The sequence below is a fragment of the Danio rerio genome, chromosome 25 (assembly GCF_049306965.1).
Source record: "Danio rerio strain Tuebingen ecotype United States chromosome 25, GRCz12tu, whole genome shotgun sequence".
NCBI classification, from domain to species: domain Eukaryota; kingdom Metazoa; phylum Chordata; class Actinopteri; order Cypriniformes; family Danionidae; genus Danio; species Danio rerio.
This window is the reverse complement of record NC_133200.1, coordinates 31,817,031-31,830,264: the sequence shown is the minus strand read 5'-3', so window position 1 is coordinate 31,830,264 and position 13,234 is coordinate 31,817,031. Positions and strand designations below refer to the sequence as shown.

At 37.0% G+C, this 13,234-nt stretch overlaps 1 protein-coding gene across 13 annotated transcripts in view; it reads left to right on the top strand.

The window, feature by feature from the left end:
* ube2q2 (ubiquitin-conjugating enzyme E2Q family member 2) overlaps positions 1-13,234 on the top strand; it is a 32,844-nt gene that overhangs the window by 8,627 nt on the left and 10,983 nt on the right. For 2 of the 13 annotated variants that reach the window (XR_012399810.1, NM_001328204.1), the window contains 6 exon segments: positions 73-195; positions 291-347; positions 435-572; positions 5,889-5,973; positions 12,970-13,030; positions 13,122-13,212. Coding sequence is in view for 4 of the 13 variants with exons in the window: in NM_001328204.1 (NP_001315133.1) it covers positions 73-195; positions 291-347; positions 435-572; positions 5,889-5,973; positions 12,970-13,030; positions 13,122-13,212 (555 nt within the window). In the remaining 9 variants the exon portion in view is untranslated. 13 annotated transcript variants of the gene reach the window in all.

The following is a 13,234-nucleotide window of genomic DNA, read 5'->3' as shown; positions in this document are numbered from 1 at the left end:
AACTATCAGTTTTATAATTGTTACCCAGTATATGTTGCTTACCATTTGTCACCACATTTCCTTCTTATGCAGCTCTTACAGCAGCTGAAAAGGCTGATCTGTGATTTATGCCGACTCTATAACCTGCCCCAGCATCCTGATGTGGAGATGCTGGATCAGCCGCTTCCTGCTGGACCCATCAGTAATGATAAGAAGGTAGTCCAAATCAACACAGGCACACACAGCCTTATTACACTCTTTCCTTTAAGGCATGCGAGCTGATGCAAGCGTTTTGTTCTTGTTCTTCCCAGCATGGAACAACAGACGAAGTGACATCAGAAGAAGAGGAGGAAGAGGAAATGGCAGAGGTATTCAGCTTTGCGATGGGTTGATGCTGGTTGTAATAAGACTAGTTAATGCCTAACGCTTTCTTTTATTTGTTGCTGTGGCAGCAGGATATTGAAGATCTAGACCACTATGAGATGAAAGAGGAACCAGTGGATGGGAAAAAGTCGGAGGACGATGGCATAGAGAAGGAGAACCTGGCCATTCTGGAGAAAATCCGCAAGAACCAGAGGCAGGACCACTTGAACGTAAGTGTCCATTCGGTAAGGTACCTTTTTATACAATTTGGGGTTGGGTGGTTCATTTTCGAATAAGAAAGCCAGGCCCAGTTTCCACCTGCTGTTAACGTGTTTTAAGGGATCTAATCTCAAGTTATCAAACAAAGCCTTTGTTTCAGACTGGTGTTAATATGACTAAAAGTGGTTTCTTGTGTCCATTTGTGTATAAGATATCAAACAGACCCTTGCTTCGTATTTCACCATGTTTTTTGCTGGCATATTCACAGCAGTGTGTTAAGATAGCATTGGTAAAAGGGATAGTTCACCTAAGAATTTAAATTCTGCCATTATTTATCCTTTTCCATATCTGTTTTTTTGTCTGTTGAACTCAAAATTAGTTTTTAAAGAATGCTGGAAACCTGTAACCATTGACTTTCATAATAGGAAGAACGAATAGTATGAAAATTAATGGTTACAGCAGGGGTCTTAAACTCAAATTGGTGGGGGGGCCATGAATTAATTCATAGGAGAGCCATTTTAACATTCACCACAAGAAAAAAGTGGAAACCTGACATAACTGATGCATCTTAGGAAAACAGATAAGACGTTTATATTTTAAGCATTGCCTGTCAATAGTGATAATGCAAATCAGCATGTCTATCGTGCCACACATCAACTGCTGAAATATATCTGTAGTTGTTGTGTGTATGGCCGAGCGTTAGACACACACACTCAGTCATTATTCTACAGAGTATATGCAGTCAAAACTCTAGCTTTTTGTTTCTTGTTGTACATATTGAAGGAGTAGTTTAAATTGCAATGAAAATACTCCAAATAATAGGCGTGTGTTAGTTATTATTCTGTCCCAACCAATTGTTTTGTCCCAATAACGTAAGAAAAGCAGTTTGGGTAACTTAAGGGAACTTACTGGCAATTGTTCTTCTCAATATCTTTCCCCCTCTTTGTTATAGTTTTACAAAAAAAGAAAGTATGTACACATTCACATTTACTTTTAACAAGTTCCATTCAACTAGCAGTACAGTTTTACTAATGTACATAGTTATGCAAATCTTAATAAGCATATGTTTTAAAATGTATTAAATGAGACCATTTGAATCGAACATTAACAAAATGATCATATTTGTTACACCACCAGCATAACGTGTAAGCCATTAAGAAGCGTTTGTACAACAAAATACAAGTTAAACGAAACGGCTAATAATCAAACGACTTTTGAATATTTACAAAAATAGAGCTTCAGCAGAAATAGAGCACTTATAGATATATATTTTAACGTTTAAATCAGCCACAGAAATAAAACGAGTGTGAGTTACTCTTGACCCTCACTGAGAGAAAATAAAAGTAAAACTAAACTGATTGCAGTACTTTAAATGTCAACTAGGTGGCGCGTTATTACCACAAGTGGCTAGACGCACCTGCACAACAATGATAGTGTTTCAAAAATATGTGTTTTGGTAGGCCAAATCCTGTTATATTTTTGACGTTAGTTGCAGGCTGGAGTCCCGCCCGCACACACCAGGTTTTAGTCCAAACCCGACTGTTCCTGCTTATGTTTAGCAGTCGTTGTCCCGCTGCCCAACCCGTTCCGTTTTCTACCCGCCCAGCCCTTTCCCGAAGAACAAAACCGAAAAACCACCCTGCTGTACAGAGTCCAGACAACCTATAACATGCTGTCTGTATAAACACACCACCAAGCAAGCCAAGCTAGTGATGCACACAAAGACAGCAACATCACGCTCTCTCACATTCACACACACACACACACAGAAACAGCAACAAACAAGGTAAACGCAACATCACGCTGTCTCATTCACACACATACATACGTGTTCTTGCTCGCTCGGGAGTCGGGAGCGATATTGTTAGAGCGCCCGCTCCAAAAAATACACCAGTTACCAACTGATCCCGCACTTTATTCGGAAGTTTATTCCCGCGCCAAAAGAAATCTGGTCTGGTCCCACGGCTCCCGCTGTACAGCTGCGGGAATGCGGACCTCTACCCTGGTTTACAGGTTACTACCATTTTTTTAATTTCCTTTTCTGTTTACTGAACAAAAAAATCAAAGTTGTATGTTACAAATAAAGGTTGAGGTTGAACAAATGATGACAATTTTCATTTTTGGGTGAACTATCTTAAATAAACAAATCCTCTGTGTTTGAGGTTTTAATCATTAAATACCAAAAAATTTTATTGTTTAGTTAGGTTTTTAATCAAACCATCCATTTTCACCATCTCTCTAGATAGGCGTCCATTAGACATCCAGAACAGATGTCCAAGCCACCTTAGTAATAATCATTAAAATTTATTACAAAATATATAAAAAGATTAAAATAAAAATATGCTTATAAAATTCATACAATAACAAAACCAAATTTAAAGGAAAACTTCGACAGCCCTCTGGTTTACTATTTAGATTTTTGTGCTTGAGTTCAAAGACACTTATTTTTTCCACTTTCTCCCTCTCACTCTCTCTCAATTTTGAAAGAAAAGGTGAAATGCTTAAGGTTTTAAATACCTTAGTCTCATCTTTATGGATAACCTTATTTCGGCAGCCATATCAATATCAGACAACAAATGCTATTGTTAATATTTCTGTTATCAGTTGTTAAAGTTTCGATAAAGGTCTAAATATTTAAAGGTCTAAATATCTTCTAAAGGTTGATTTCTTTAAACCAATAAATTATGTTTTATTTCCGCTGGTTGAATCACTTCACATGTTTGCTGCCTGATGGTAGCTTTTTATCGTCACCTCTTTGACGTAGCACTAAGCAGATGTGTGGCTTACAAGAGCTAATGCCACTAGAGAGATGATGTCAGCAGTGTGGGAGATTTTCATTGTGAAAACAGAAAAAAACAGCTGAACAAGTGTGCAACAATGGTCAGGTTTTGTTGCTTGAATCACCAACTATTACCATGACTTACTGTGACAACACTATTAGGAGCAATATAAGCATAAATGTGAGCTATCAGAATTGAACCTAAATGGATTGAATGTGAAATGCATAATGTAACATAATTATGGTCATTTTGACATTGAACATTTTGACTAAACTTGCTAAATTTGAACTAAATACCATTTAAAACTAGGGCTTGGCCAATAAATAATGACATGGAATCGCAATAAAATTTATGTCAATAACGATAATAAGCTCTTGACTTTTTTACTCTATTGATCTAAGAGCCAATCACACAGCAGAAATGTACAACAATGGGAATCTTGAAGTGTGTTGATATTAGAGATCGCTGTATTTTCGGCCACCAAAAATTAGTTATGCTATTTAATAGACCCTCTGATTTTTGTAGCTTCAGTCATTGTTAGGATACTCTTTAAAATCTGGAAGCATTGACAACTGATTTCAAAATATATATATATATACTCAATCGGGACTGCATTTGAATTTAACCATACTACTCGGCCGATAGAAAAGTATATTCTATTGACCTTATTGTTCAATGTTGAAGTGCGCTCGTTTTTGCGATCGTTCTAGAACTTCCATTCAGATGCCTATGGGAGAAATGACTTGGAGTAAAATACGGCAGAAAACGGTCAAACTACTTGCTCTACAAACAAGTGACTACACAGACAAAATAGTTTTACATTTTTAACATCTAAAAATGAATGGAAGTGAATGGAACTGCAAGTCTTGAGCCAAAAAAATTCAAATGGCTGCGCCCGCTCGTACACTGTGAAGAAGGTGAATACAGTATGAATGTCAATACAATTAATGGAACTCGGACCTACTACATCTGCCATTTTGTCATCACATGACCTACCCGCATCTGTTGTGTCGCTTCACTCTAATTTTTGAATTCTCTTGCAGTCCATCATGGGATAGCATAGCGTCTGTCCGATGCTCACTTCAGAATCTTGCCGGTAGTAGTAGATCATACGGGTACTTTTGACATGCTGTTTTTCGAATCCTATGAATTCTGACGTACTACTCGACTCACATACTGTTTTAAGCATGCTATATAGTATGGAAGGATGCAGTTTCAGACGCAACTTGTGTCTAAAAATCACGTTTGAACATTGCTGAATGTGTTATTGAATTTTATTTTTGTTGTTTGAAGATAACGCAATGTAAAACGCACTCTTACCAATTCTGAAAAAAATGTACAACAGTATTGTACAACTAACCACTGAAGAAACAACTTCTTTCTCATATCATGTACCATTTTATATTTTGTAATATTAGACAGTTCCAACATATTCTGCAGTATTAGATAAAAACATCAGAAAAGTTTTAAATCAGAAATGCCTGAAGAAGGGCCCCCGGGCCAAAGTGGGCCATAGTAACGTTTAATTTGGCACGCCATCCCATCTGAAAAATGAGGGAGAGTGATGGGGAGGTGGTTGGGGTGAATGCTTTCGACAAGAGATCGTCATTTTGAATTTAATGTAACCTTTTGTTTCTTTGTTTTATCACCAAGCTACCAAAAATGACCTGAAATTAAATTATTTATTTACAATTGTAAATAAAAGACTTTTAAAATGTAAATACTGTCACTTGACAGATCAAGTTGAGGCAGTAGCAGCTCGACTAGTGTATTTAGCATTGAACTCCATTGTGTTATAAATGGGGTTGCTTATGTTTTTACTGTATTAAATTCATTATGAAAAAGGTCCTGCATTAGTTAATATGATTTTAAGCAACATTTTAGGAAATTCCCCTTGATTAATTTATTGTAATACGGTTTAAAATATATATTCAGCCCACAGCCCTCAATCAAGTTAGATATTTTTTACTCTTTATAGGAAAAAACTATGAGCACCCCTGTTTTAAATAAATAAATAAGGAAACTGGACAAAAAAATCTAAATCCCAAATGTAAAAGTAATATGTGCCAATCATATATTTGCTTTTGACCAAAGCTCATCTTAAATCCAGGTATAAACAGGCTGACGTAGTTGAAAATGGACAAGCTCAATTTATTACATTATTTTTATATACTTTTATTTGGCAGTGTCCACTGGCTATCAAATTGTCATAAGACTCATCGTTATACGAGGTGTAAACAGACCTGAGGTGGTTGAAAATGGACAAGCTCTATTTGTTTCACACCAGTATTTAACCTTGTTCACTTGCTACTAATTTGACAGACACTCTTTAATGCCAGGTGTAAACTGGGCCTCATTTGATGTTTGCACTGACTATTTTATCCTCTCCTCATGTGTAATGTAATGCAGTGAAGCAAATGATTTCTTCTATAAGCAAGTAGAAGCTTTTTTTTCCCCTTCATTTTCTAAGTCTGTAATTTAACATTATGTTGTGGTCGACAGAGGTTGTATATGTTCTCTTAATGCTCGGATTTTGTTGTGTTTTAGGGTGCGGTGTCCGGTTCAGTTCAGGCCTCCGACCGCCTCATGAAGGAACTCAGGGAGATCTATAGATCACAGAGTTATAAGACAGGTAATTTTAGTTGCACATTACAGCAGTGACATTTCCATTTGTCTCTTTTAAACCTAAGGAGCTGCCTATTAATGGGAACTTCTTGACTCTTATGAAACCTCATAAATGGCTAATTTGGAACACTTTGCTTGTCCGTTCTTTTTGTGTCTGCCATAGCTGTGCATTTCTAAAATTGCCTTAATGAAGTGTGCTTGAAATGTACAGTTTGACTTTGAGTACGTCACTCAGTTTGGCAAAAGCAAGCAAAAATAATAATAATAATAATAATAATACATTTTATTTAAAGGCGCCTTTCTAGGAACTCAAGGACACCGTACAGTCAACAAGAGCAATAAAACAACAAGAGAAATAATAAAATATACACAACAATAGTGCAGATAAAATGAAGTATTAAAAGCCATCTTAAGTGGTTACTGAGTTTTGATTTGAATAGTGTGAGGGAGTCAATAGCCACTTTCACAGTGATACCGGTAAATATCTGGAAAATTTCCGGAACGACTTTACCGGTATATTCAAAAAAGCGCTGTCCACACAGGCGAGGATGTTATGGAAATTTTTCGGAAAAGAGCGTTTATACATCCATTCCAAAATACCGGTAAATTCTGACATCATTCACCACAAATGAGCTTTAAACGGCTGCGCTTGTATTTGTAAACATTTGACTAAATTACAAACTCTGTGGATGATCAATATTGTGAACAACTTTCGCAGGATCACTTTTGCATGTCGAGATGTTCATAATATGTGCGTGTGCAGGCGCTCACAGGCTGTTTCACAGGCACACGCAAAGCTTGAAGGTAAACAAACAACGGCTTATCATAAGCATCTCATCGATGATTTTTTACACAGTTGGCATTAAGAAGAACATATAAACGTGATCTGACTAACTTCTAGCAGCTAAATGTGTCTGGAAAAATATTCAAAGGCTTTTATTCTCACAAACCGCGCGGACGTAAATGCGTCTGACTGTTGTGATTGGCTAAAGCAGATGTCTTACGTCAGCACGTTCTAGACGTGCACACGCTTATTACGGCAATCTTCCTTCTGCATTCACACAGCGCATCATTCCGGCAAATTACCAGTAATGTTACAACTTCTCTTTCCGGAAAATAGCCTGAACAAATTTACCGGTATTTTCAAAAAGGACCTGTTCACACATTCCGGAAAGGTCTGTATGTGTGAAAGGGGCTAATGTTTCTGATGGCAGGTGGTAATGAGTTCCAAAGCCGCGGAGCAGAGCGGCTAAATGCTCTGTTGCCCGTAGTTGAAAGACGAGAAGAGGGAACAGACAAGTGGAGGGAGGAAGAAGATCGCAGAGTGCGAGAAGGAACAGAAATGTGGATGAGGGCAGACAAATGTGGAGGGGCGAGATTGTGGATGGCTTTGAATGTTAAAATCAAGATTTTAAAGTCAATTCGAAAATGAACAGGTAACCAGTGACGCTGCTGCAGGACAGGGGTGATGTGATGAGAAGGAGTAGTTCTGTTGGTGATACGGGCAGCTGAGTTTTGGACAAACTGAAGCTTACGGAGAGATTTATGAGTGAGACCAAAGAGAAGAGAGTTGCAGTTATCTAAACGAGATGTGACAAGGCTATGAACGAGAACAGCAGTGGCATGAGGGGTAAGAGAAGAGCGGAGTCGGTTAATGTTGCGTAGGTGGAAGTAAGCAGACCGGGTGATGTTATTGATGTGAGAATCAAAAGATAGGGTGCTGTCAAGGATGACACCCAGACTTTTAACTGGTTTAGAGGGATAGATGGAACAATCGTCAATTAAAAGAGGAAAAACTGTCAGTTTTGGAGAGTGTTGGTTTGGTACCAACAAGCAAAACCTTAGTTTTTTTTAACTATTTAGTTTGAGGAAGTTAAAAGAGACCCAGGACTTGATTTCTGCCAAGCAGACTGTAAAGCCTAGTTCACACTACAGGATTTTAAACATCAGCAGATCGCTGTGCTGTTCACACTACATGACTTGACTTTGTGTCTTTTGATCTCTGTGGTGTTCACACTACGCAACACTCCGTGAACGATCCACAAGATGGGAGTCACACACTACATGATCTGACAACATCTCATTCCCCATCAGCTCATTCAAGCTACCAAACCACAGCCAATGAAAATTTGAGGGAGGAGTCGTCAGAAAAAAGCTGAACACTATTGGCTGCTTGTGTGCTGATTACATCACTGACAGCTTTTAAAAACATTGTCAAATCAGCTGATTTATGAGCGGATTAATCACTCATCTGCAAGGTTCCAGTGGATAGATACACAGGGAGTTTTTAATTTTTGTAATTTTATAACTCTTTATAAATAGAAATAAAACTAACATATTTATAACACCTTGCCGTTTTCTAACTATCAGTGTATTTCTTTCTGACATTGTTATTTTTTTTATTACAAAACAGTAAAGAACTGAGCATTTCTGCCTTAAATTACCATATTGGTCAAAATGACTGCATGCATGTCTGATACTTTTCGCTGTGACTTTAAATATGTGTGCATTTTCTTGCCTGGCAACTTCCTGCTAACATAAACAAAACTTTCTGATGGCAAAAACATCAATTTACTTCAGATATCTTTCAAAACTGCATATTCTGTGCTGTTAAATAGCTCCTGTTTGAAAGTGAAAATGAAAGCCAAGACCTTTAAGTGTTTTAGTATCTTAACTACATATTTATAGGCTGTATTACCAAAAAAAAAATTATTTTTAGGGTAATGGTGTCATTAAATATGATACCAGACATTCAAAGCTTAATTTTAATATCTCAATAATAGCTTTGAATGTAAATATGTTGTGACAATATGGCGTTTCATATGAGAACGGTCAGAATGAGCAGTATGGTAATTCTAATAGTTACAGAATTCTAGTTCCACTGTTAATATTGCCAACTCTGATGTCTGTGCTAACGCAGAATGAAGCGAGTGCACTGATGCCCATTCTGACCAATCACAGATGTTTCTGCTGAGCTCCTGAACAAACAGCCATTCAGCTCATGCTGATATGCTCTCTCATTGGCTGTAGATCGTCACTACATCTGACCACACGTGGGGTTGAGTCGGCCGACTGCTCTGGAATATTTAGCATGCTGAATGTTGGATTTCCGTCTGCGAGGTGTCGGCGACGCGTCAGCGAGCCTCGTTGATGCGTTGCTCAGTAGTTCACACATAAAGAGCGGCGAGCGCCGTGCACCCGCAGATTTCTTCCCGATCACAGCCCGATCTGTCGGCGAGCTCGTTAACTTCCAAATCGGGCTCAAATCAGGCTTAAAATCCTCTAGTGTGAACTAGGCATAAGGGATGTAGGTGGAAAACGAGAAGAGGGTTTGCCAGAGAGATAGATCTGGGTGTCATCCGCATAGCAGTGAAACTGTATGTTATATTTACGGAGAATATTACCAAGTGGAAGGAGATAGATGATAAAAAGTAGGGGCCCCAGGACTGAGCCCTGGGGAACACCCGAAGAAACTGTAAAATGCTGAGAAGTGAATGATTTGAGTTGAATGTGTGGCCTAAGAGATAAGATAAATATCCAAAATAAAAGTTCAAAGACATTTAATGTGTGATGAAGGCTATTAAAACAGTTAGAATGTCATTTTAATTTGTATTGGCTTTGTATTTTGTGATTGATATGGTAACGATTCACAATTTTAATTTCACTATTTGATTTCATCACTTTTTTTTTTTCAACAAGACATTATACAGTGAATGATAAGGTATCCTTTTTATTATGCTGCACGTTCTGCACTATCACTGTACATTTCAAATCAGATAAAATCACACACATAAGAAAAATCTATTCTTATAAACAAAGGCTTTACCTGTTCTCAAAAATAGATTTAATTGTGACCCAAACAGATCTGAATCACACATGGAGCAGGAATGTTTTGTTACTGCTAAAGAACCACTTTTCCTAGTTCAAAGCCGTTTCTTTGGGCGTTTAGAGAAAATTAACCAATTTGGAAGCAAATATAAAGTTAGTGGCGTGAGATCTGTTGCTCTGTTTCTACCTTCCAGATGCTCTGTAAAGGCATCATTTGTGAAGTTTGAAATGCAGTACATGTTCAATCCTCAAAACTGACTTATTGACAGATGGCTGCTTTCAGATGCTTACTGGAGTTTGTGCGAGTCCGTTCAAAAGTGTGCTCACAGCTGTGCAAAACTCTGATTATATGATGTGAAATTGTTGTAAGCACATTCTTTTATGTCTTAAGGACAGGGCAAATTAACGAGATATGTAAAACAGATATATGTACATCAGCTGAAAGCAGTCTGCCATTGATTTTGATGTCTTCAGTAATAATCAAACAAGCAGTAATTCTGAAAACCATTGTCCTGAAATGACTTCCAGCATTAGTATTTATTTTCAGCTCTAGCTCTACCTAACAGCATTTACTGGAGAGATGGAGATGACGATGGTAAATGTCCCATTTGATTGGTCATATTTGGATAAACAAACTATGGATGTAGCACATAAAACTAATTTAATTTAGTGCACTTTCCTGTGTTATGGATATTGCGTAAACTATTATCCCAATAGTGCTTATTAGGGATGCTCACATTAACTGATTAACCACTAACCAAGCGGATGCATTTTTAACAGATGAATGGTATCAGTTAAATGGTTAAAATTATTACTTTTTTTTTTTTTTTTTGTATTTTTAAAGTTTTGCTACATAAATGTACAACACATATTTGTTAACTCACCAGATGGTAACATGTGCAGATGAATTTTGTCAAATAAGCAAAATAAAAGGAGCGAAAAGAAAGACATTGCAGGGCACAGTTTGACGAATTGATGCTAAACCAGCGCTGATGATGATGCCTTTCTCCTGGATCTGCTTCATAAACACCTCTGTGTTTTTGAACAAGTGGGAAAGAAGCCACAAACTTTCTAAAATGTCCACTGCTTTAACAAGCCAGCCACATGGTCAAGCGTCTGGGTTTTCTCTCCATCACAGCACGCTCCACTCCGCAACAGATATAGTTGATTTAGTGTACAACCAACAAACAAGCCTGTTTTCATTTGGAAAATTGGCGCTAAGAGTTTTTCATAAAAGATCAAACGCCTAAAAAAAGCCTAATCTACAAATTAAACAAACCCATTGATTTAGGCTACTTGATTTTGCATGATGATAACTCGCACCAAACTGAGGCTTTTGTTTTTCAGCTATGTAAACTATAAAATATATACGAATTAATGCAATAGTATATGTAAAAAAAAACAATTATGCTGTGTGCTTTAGTAGCCTATACTTAAAAAAAAAATTACACACGTGCGCCTTGTTGTTTGTCTCAGTGAAAACTAAAGCACAGAAGCTCTAAGGTAAAATCAGATGCGCAAAACATTCTTTAAAATAGTGGCCTCTATAAAAATGTTAACAAAGGTTTGTGATATAAGAATTACAGCGGAGCATTAATTAGATGCGTATTTTCCATGGAACAATCAGTTTAAGGGTAGCCTGCTATTTTTATTTGACCATGAACATGATTGGAAAAAACAGCCTATGCCAGTTCTTAAAAAGGATTCAGTCAGGGTTTTCGCTTTGTAATCTATATTTGTAATTTAAGTGAAAATATCTAGGGCAGGACTATTTATTTTATTTATTTTTATTTAGTTTATTCTAATTTTTCAATGATGTTGGAGTCGAGATGTTATGTACGCTGTTGTTTGCATGTTGAAATGCAATATATATATATTATATATATATATATATATGTACTCAGGACAACGATTTGACATCTACAGTGGCTTGTAGCATTTCCTGAGCAGCCCTCCTTCCTCTCTACCTCTGAAAATACACATCACGTGACCACACAGACACACTCACAGCCATACGCTCGAGAGCAGGTCCAGGCAGTCAGAGGACTGCTTCAATCTTTCACTCACTTGTACTTAGGCATTTTAGCGCACACCTCAGATACTGGTTCCCACGCCATTATAACGACACAGATCACTGCCTATTCACGAGTCCCGCAGAAAAAGTGATTGACAGGTGGTAATTATGTGTGTATCTTGCCTTTATTCATTTACTGTATGATTTGTTTATGGGTAAAACAAAGACCATGCAGGTCAGGTAGTTTAAACGGTAGGCTACAAACAATTAATTGGTCATTAATTAATTAATTATTCATAATCGAAATTCGAATCGAATCGTGCCTTTAGAATCGAAAATGTAATCGAATCGAGGATTTGGAGGATCGTGACACCCTTATTAAATAATTTTATATTAATCTGACAGGTTAATAGTTAATATATTTGGTTAACCAGCGACAGTTGTCAGTTGACAAAATTAACCGAAATGGCCATCCCTAGTGCTAATTTTCGATGTATTGTGCAGCTCTATATTGTGGGGTCATCGTTTTTAAAAAGTAGCATTTTTGCCTGTCCACATGGCTATGCATAGGACAGTATATTGACAGGGTGTCCGCTGGGTCTTAAAAAGTATTAAAAGCTAAATAAATCCATTTAGAGAAATTATTTAAGGCCCCTGAAAAGTATTAAAAAGTCTTAAATGCTATTTTACAAGATATTACATTTTGTATCAGCATGCTAAAGTTTGACTAAATTTAATCTTAGAATATTCGATTTTGTGTAGTTTTTCAGAAATCAATAAAATCCTGCTAGATTTGACTTCAAGTTGATTTGTTTACTGCAGTAACTGGGAAATGCTGTTATACAGCGTCACCTGCTGGATTAGCATTTTTTTGTAGCATATGAATACTGTTTTAGTTTAGGATATGCTGTAAGTTAATGTCGCCGATGAGGAAAAAGAGTCTTAAAAAAAAAAAAAAACTAAAAGGTATTGAATTTCATTCTTTGGTTCCTGTATATACCCTGATTGATATTTTTCCACTCTGTAACCGTTGTCTAAAAAGTTAGGCACAGGCAACATTGGTGTGGTGTGAAATCTGTTAGCATGTGAATGAGTCTTAGTGAAAAGAATGTTTCAGGTTTGCATGATCTGTTTGTTTACATTATATTCTTTTGGTTCCAGGTATCTATTCAGTGGAGCTAGTAAACGATAGCCTGTATGAGTGGCATGTCAAGTTAAGGACGTAAGTATGCTTACATCATATAAGAAATAGTGTGTTGAATGATTACAGTTTGAGTCACTAATGTGTAAAATGATTCTGTTTGGTTTATAAGGGTTGATCCAGACAGTCCCTTACACAGCGACCTACAGGTTTTGAAGGAAAAAGAAGGAATGGACTACATTCTGCTCAATTTCTCATATAAAGTGAGCATTGCTGTTTTTTTAT